Raw genomic sequence first — 7,914 nt, 5'->3', positions numbered from 1 at the left:
CCATATATGACAAGAGGAAAACTTAGGAACCTTTAGAATTCCAGGAGTCAACCACGAGGGTCCAACCATTCCCCGTAGAGGGGCTTCATAGATGACCACCGTAAAATCTGCCTAAGGCAGTAACAACGACTAGGAGCCACGCCCCGTGGATGGGTCCACGCCTCGTGGTTGGTAGTCGTAGGTCCAAGCTGTTCTTACCAACTCCCAGAACCCAAACCACGTATGACTAGGATAGCCTGTGGGTCCATCCACAGCCCGTCAGCGTGGTCGCATGGTTAGGCAGTTTTGAGGCAGCTGAGGCGGTTAGTTTAGGGGCACTTTGGGACTTTCCGAATTTAATTAGACTTAAGTGGTATCATTTTACCCTAATCTAAACCACCTATATAAGTATTTTAGACCCTAATCTAAGTCATTCAAGTCATTATTTCAAGACCCCAATAGAAACCCAATTCTCTCCCAAATACTCTCTCTAGACACTGAAGAAGAGGAAGAAGAGGATCAAGCTAGGTCAAGTCAAGTCTCCAATTCTACAAGATTTGTAAGGGATTTATAATCAAGGTATGATGACTTCTCATCCATGGGATCCTTTCTCCCATGGAGTCCCCTAGAATTTCCACAATTTGATGTAGAATTCCCTATGTCTAGCTAGGGTTTCTTCCAATGTTTTAGGTTATTATGTAAGTTGATCCAATTGAGTGGATTGTGATTGTTTATGATTGAATTTGTATAATTACATGTTATTAGAGTGAAATTACATGTATCCATATTATGACCTAGAATAGATATATTTAGGTTGATGCCATGAAGGAAAACTTTCTGAGTTTAGATATCTCCTAGTAGGATTGATGAATTATGTTGATAATTGATTGAGATTAGAGCACATAGATGTTAATTGCTTTAGAGTAAAGTATATAGACATGAATAGAATTAGTTTGAAATGTATATGATGAATCATTGTTGGTAGTGCTTGAGATTGAGCCTATAAGATGATATCTTTTTTGAATTGGTTAAGAATGAAACATGTGATTTGAATGTCTTGAGATCTAGGAATATATAATGATCATGAGAAGTATTTCTTTGAGAGAAAGGCTTGTATTTATCAATGTTGACTTCTAGGGCTTTGAGGTTAAAAGGTAATATGATGAACTATCAATGTTAAGGCTTTCAGAGTGAAGCTTATATGAGTGTTGAATTTGTAATAACCCTCAAAATAAAGTAGGATCAAGTAGAGCCTCACATGGGTTTTATGCATTAATAACTTGTTAAAATAATGAAGAATAGCCTTTTTTAGTCAGTTTTAAAGAGTTTGGAATTCAAACATCAAGGGACGACCAAGACGATCGGAAACTAGTCTTTTACGTGTTGGTGTGCTCTAGTATGTTGTTCATGTTTTTATGTGTTGTTTGGAGTCTAAAATCAGTGGAGGTGACCCAAGGTCTTAAGAAATATTTTTAGGGTCAAAACGTTCAGGTACGACTCACCGGGAGCACCCTAAGGGTTCCGGAGGAGGACCCAAACCCTTGGCCAAACAAGCTGCCAAGGCAACATGAAAATGCTCATGGAGGGAGCATGATAACAGCAAGTTTAATGGAGATCACAAATAGAGAAATGAATATTAGAATGCGGAAGCACAAATAAAAGAAACAAAAAAACTAACCAAAGATATGGAAATTCGAAGGAAAGATCCACGAATTTCCAAGGATTAGATGTTCTAAGGCCTTGAAAAGATCCAAGTAACAACGTATAGATTTATGGAAGAAATCTAACGCCTTTACTTGAGAAAACGAATCAAAACGATAGATTCGGATCTTGACAACTTTATGAGTAACTAAAGACAATAATTAGTATGTAGAAACTAATCACCTTCTAAAGAATACCAAAAAGAAACCAAAGATATCACAAGAAGAAGTTACTTTATACCTTAAACTATGAAATTAGTAAAGGTTTAAAGATAAATTCTCAAAGAACAAGTCACAAAGGTTCAAAGAACTCTCTCAAATATTATTAATATCAATCTAAATTGTCTTTAATGAATGAAAAGGACTCCTATATATAGGAGAAGGGGAAAAAACGTCCAAGGAACCCTAGAAAGACAATTACAAGGAATCCTACTCTAGAAAGGAAATAAAGTAACCTAACTAGGAACAAATTTATTACTTCTAGGAAAGCATTAAATGGCACTTAGGAGACCATAAATAGACTAAGGAAAATATATATATATAAATAAATAAATAAAGTAAATCCCAACTAGGAAAAGAATCTTGACAATCTTGGAAAGTTTGACTAGTCTTCTATCAAAACTTGGACAGAAAGCAACTCTTGTTGTGGATGATTCTTGGACTCTTTATGACCTTATTTGCACGAAATTGGACCTTAAAATTCCTCATCTTGGGCTTGAATTTGGGCCACCAAATAATTGTAGCATTTGGACAATTCCTCTCCCTTGGGCTTGAGCTCTTCTTCCCCAATAAGACACCTTTGGATCAGCGATTGAAGCCAATTGAGCTTATCATTGAACTCCTTGGTTTGAGATCTTGTTATGGGCCTCCTTGGAGTTTCTAAAGCTTCATCCTTGTCCTTCAATAGAGTAGAGCTTCCTCGGATGCTATCAGAGCATGTCCACGTCGCAGACTTTACTCTCTCGAAATTTAATTTCCAGAAACTTGTGGGAACACCTGCGCGTCGCAGACTGGTTCCCCGACGAAATCTGCAAAAATAAAACTCAGGTTTGACTTGTTTAAAAGGTCCAACTAAGTGAGGGGTGATTTGGGTACTTTGGGAATTATTTTAAACGGTTATTCTACCTATTTTAGGGTATTTTAAGTTGGTTAAAACCCCAAAACCTAGAATTAGATCTCATTCTTCAAATTGACCCTTCCCTCTCAAAAATAGATTCTCTCAAAAACTCCATTGAAGACCTAAATGAAGCTCGAGTTAGAAGATGGGTTTTCAGCTGATTTCTTCCTCAATTTCATGGGTCTTCAATAATTAAGGTATGATAACTCTTGATTTTTGAATAACCTCTCATTCAAGGAGTTCTATCAAAGATTTTTAAAAGTGATTCAAAGACCAAAATTCTCAATTTTCAATCTAAACATGGGTCCCTTGTCAAACGATTTTCTAAATCATTCTATTGATGAATTAATGTGGAATTAAGGTTTTTAAGATAATTTTCAAAGAAATTCTTGAAGAACCCATAATCCCCAAATTCTCAAAAATTGTTCTATGATGTGGGTCTTTGTGAATATGATCTCTATTGGAGAAATTATGTTTATATTAGATTGTATTGATGTTTCCTATGATTATCTATAATTATTCATGTTGAATTGTTGGTATATTGATTAGTTGAGAATTATGGCCTTATGGGCAAAGTTATGGGTTGATCCCTTTGTTTATAGAATTGTACTTAGATTATGTTTATGTTATTGAATTACATTGTTGATTCCTATTGCTATCTATGTCAATTGATTATGAATTTTTGAGGATTGATCCATGGTGGTCATGGCATGGAGAATTGGTAAGTTGACCTAACTTCTAGTTTATAGTATGAGAATTGATGTTGTGTGGTTTGGTCCACGTACGGTGGCGGTGTTTACTTTTTGTCTATATATGCATGTTTAGATCATGGCCTTGAAGGCAATACCTTAGAGATGAAGGAGGTAATGATTAAAGGAGTTTCCATAACTTGATCCCAAGAGGGGGACATTTTGCTTAATTGGTAAGTGATAGTTCTCTTGGTTACTTTAATATGCTCTTAGATAGGCTTACCCTAAGTGGGGGATGATGAGTGACTAGTAAGGTTGTTGATATCCTAATATTTTCCTTCTATTCTTATTCAAGTTTGAGACCAAAGAGTACCTAGTAGATTGTTCATGTTTTGGAGTCTTGCATATGATTATGAGTTGCATGATCTCCATATGTTATGCATGTCTTCGAAGACACTATGTTATGCATGTTTTGAAGGATTCTTATTACATAAAAATGGAATTTTAGTAAAAAAATTCATGTTTCTCATGTCAATATGCATCTTTATATGGTGAATGCACTCTTGACTTCATGAGGAAGAGAGTATGAGTATGCTTAGGTTAAATGAATTGACCTTTGTGTAATGCTTGCTTATGAGTTTTATGATGCCATGTGTGTATGTTGTGACTAGGAGAAGGTAGTCCCTCCTTGAACATAACTAAACATGGTAATTCCATGTATGTTCTTGATGGTATGATGATTATTTACTAGTAGATTATCTATAATCCTCATGTTAGGGTGCAACTAGTATGCATTGCTTATGTCACGCCTCAAATCCCATTAAGACGGACAGGCACTCGATGCCCTAACGGCCCGAGAGAACCAACATGTGACCTGTGCTTACTATGCATTTAACTATGAAAGTTTTGAGACAAGTTCGCCAGGGACACAACGATATGAACCAACACAAGTAGACCCAAAACTTATATACAAGACTTGGCCATTGAGGCCACAACTGGTTAAGATGCAACTGAACCATATACATAAGTCTACAAAGCCTCTAAAAGATAGAAACCCTCAGAGTAGGTCGGGACAGACCCCGCCTTACCCTTAGCTACGGTACAATACCAAATTAGGGGTAAGGCGGGGTCTGTCCCGACCTACTCTGAGGGTTTCTATCTTTTAGAGGCTTTGTAGACTTATGTATATGGTTCAGTTGCATCTTAACCAGTTGTGGCCTCAATGGCCAAGTCTTGTATATAAGTTTTGGGTCTACTTATGTCGGTTCAGATCATTGTGTCCCTGGCGAACTTGTCACAAAACTTTCATAGTTACATGCATAGTAAACACAGGTCACATTTGGTTCTCTTGGGCCGTTAGGGCATCGAGTGCCTGTCCGTCTTAATGGGATTTGAGGCGTGACAACCCTTACTTCAAACAATATGACCAAGAAGAGCTACGGAACTTAGCCCAAACTTACATTTGGTAAACTTCGCAAAGAGTTGTTGGTCCTTGAGATTTTGTAACACAATCCTCAAATTATCAATATGCCCATTCTCACTTTTTGAATAAATCAATATATCATCAATGAACACAATTAAAAACATATCAATATATTGTCTAAACACCCTATTCATCAAATCCACAAATGTCGGCGGAGCATTAGTCAACCCATACGACATCACCAAAAACTCATAATGACCATAGCCAGTTCTAAAAACCATTTTTAGAATATCATCATTTTTACCCTCAATTGGTGATAACCCGACCTAAGGTCAATCTTAGAAAAGTAACTCGCTCCTTGGAGTTTGTCAAACAAATCATCTATTCTTGGAAGAGGATCCTTATTCAGTTGCCGGTAGTCAATACAGATTCGAAGTGAACCATCTTTCTTCTTAACAGACAAATCTGGAGCATCCCATGGAGAAATACTCTATTGGAAGAAACCCTTATCCAACAAATTTTTCAATTGCTCTTTTAATTCTTTAAGTTCTACCGGAGCCATTCGGTATGAAGGAATAGAAATAGGTTGTGTTTCTAGAAGAACTTCAATACCAAAATCTATTTCCCTTTATGGAGGAATACTGGGTAAATCATCTAGGAATACTTCCGAAAACTCATTAACAATGGGAACTGACTAAAGAGTAGGGGTTTCAGATCCCACATCCCTCACCCTAACTAGATTGTACATGCAACCCTTAGAAATCATCCTCCTAACTTTAAGACAAGAGATAAACTCACACTTAGGCATAGAACTTTCCCCCTTCCACTCTAGGATAGGCTCATTCAAAGACTGAAATTTGTTTACACGGGTTCTACAATCAATAGAAGCATAAAATGAGTGCAGCCAATCCATAACTAAGATAAATTTGAAATCTAGCATATCAAGCTCTATCAAATCAACAAGAGTAACTCAATAGGATTAGGAGACGGGACATTTTCTAAAGACCCTCTCAGCCACAATAGAATCACTAACGTGAGTAGAGACAGAAAAAGGTTCTAACAACACATCCGAAAGCACATCAAACCTCATAGCCACATATGGTGTCACAAAAGAGAAGGTATCACCTAGATCAAGTAATGCAAAAACATCAAGGTGAAAGACTTTTAATATACCGGTAACCACATTCGGAGAAGCCTCTTGCTCACCACGAGTCTGAAGTGCATAGAACATATTTTACTTGGGAGCATTAGTACCCGAACCACCTGGACCGGATGAAAGATAGGGTTGAGCCCTAACGACGACTATCTCCCGCATTCTTAGAACCCGAAGGACAATTCCTTATCTTGTGATCTATCTTACCACAGCCAAAACAAGCATTGGAACCTGCTAGACATTTACCTCCATGATTCATTCCACACTTAGCACAATTTGGCAATGAAGACCCACTACCATTTCCTCCTTGAGGTTTAGGGTTAGACACCCGATCTTTGTTGAACTTAGGAGCATTGGAGGAACCTTGCCCGAAAAAACTTTGTCTATATCTAGGATGACTATTTCCATCGGATCTTGCATAAGAGAAATTACCATCACCATTTCTAAACCTCTTGTTCTGCCTAGATCTTTCCTTAAGTTTCTCCTCTTCAATAGTTTGGGCATGAGTCAAAAGACGAGCAATTTCCATGTTATGGAAAAGCATAGCCCAACGACACTCTTTCACTACCAATCCGGACAAACCCAAAATGAACTTGCTTATCCTTGCCCTAGAGTCGGCAACTATAGAAGGAGCATATTTCAACAATTGAGTAAACCTCAAAGCATATTCCTTCACAATCATATTTCCTTGTCGAAGATTAATGAACTCAAGCACTTTTGCCTCTCTCATATCAAGAGGAAAGAATTTATCAAGAAACGCGGACTTGAACCTTTCCCACTCTCGGGGACCAGCATCTACCAGTCATGCATCCTTCCATTGGTTGATCAAAATTTGAGCAACCCCCTTAAGTTGATAAGCGGAAAATTCTGCCTTTTCTATCAGAGTAACTCCCATGATGGTCATGCTTATAAACCTCATCAATGAAGTTTTGAGAATCTTCCTTAACATTAGAACCATAGAATTCCAGAGGATTCATCCTAGTAAAGTCTCTCACTCTAGAAGCCGACGTACCCACTTTGGGTTCATATGGTTCACAACCTGCCTGTCGACTTGGGCCGTCACAGCTTGATCCAACACTTGAAAAGCAGTCCTAAACACCACATTAGTCACTTGCTCAGCCAAAGGGTCAACCAAAGTTTGGGGAGGAGCTCCTTGACCTTCATTTTCTCCCTCAGTCTTTCTATCAAAAGCTCTTCGAGTAGTCATATCATGTAGACTACCGGATAAGGATTAGGAGAAACACCTTATAGATTTAAACTCTGTGGCACGACTTAGAGTGAAGAAAAAAGTGAAGTTTCTTAAACAACTCGTACCATCTCATTCATAAATGTGGCGACTCCAAGGAGAACACCCTACACGTAACATGGCATACAAATCCCTGAGAGGCCTGATATAAGCCACTTAGCTTTCATAGTCAAGATAATAGAAAAATGGTAAAATTTAAAACACTTTAACCAACATCAAAGTCTTTATAAAATGAAACAGACGTCTCATACAATAGTCTCAAAACCATATAATACAAAGATTTTTAGGACACACCCCATACAACAATGTTCAGAACATAAAATTAAAGAACATAAGAGAAATGGTGGCCAAATCCTCGAATGCTATGAGGACTCACCAATCTTCAACCTTGCCTCTACTATAGATCATAGTCACATGGATGAGAATTGGGAACGCTGGACCCTACATCTGAATAATCAATGTAGGTAAGAGTATGCATTAGTACAAGAATGTACTAAGTGTGATAACATGCATAAACCTCAACATAAACATAAGAGTTAGACAACATAAACCATAGTCATAATCAATGCATATAATAGATCATATCAACATATAAGGAATACTTCTT

General features: G+C 37.5%; 1 protein-coding gene across 1 annotated transcript; it reads right to left on the bottom strand.

Moving 5' to 3' along the window:
* Positions 1 to 2,648: 2,648 nt before the first annotated feature.
* Positions 2,649 to 7,268, bottom strand: LOC125833536 (uncharacterized). The gene is made up of 3 exons (XM_049512696.1): positions 7,074 to 7,268; positions 6,494 to 6,782; positions 2,649 to 2,707 (listed from the first exon to the last, which is right to left on the bottom strand). The coding sequence occupies exons 1-3, from the start codon at positions 7,266 to 7,268 to the stop codon at positions 2,649 to 2,651; spliced, it is 543 nt and encodes a 180-aa protein (XP_049368653.1).
* Between the last annotated feature and the right edge of the window lie 646 nt (positions 7,269 to 7,914).

Source organism: Solanum verrucosum, unplaced genomic scaffold (assembly GCF_900185275.1).
Source record: "Solanum verrucosum unplaced genomic scaffold, falcon-dt-bn FXZP01000105.1, whole genome shotgun sequence".
NCBI lineage: Eukaryota > Viridiplantae > Streptophyta > Magnoliopsida > Solanales > Solanaceae > Solanum > Solanum verrucosum.
The sequence above is the reverse complement of the archived record's forward strand: the minus strand, read 5'-3'. Positions and strand labels throughout refer to the sequence as shown.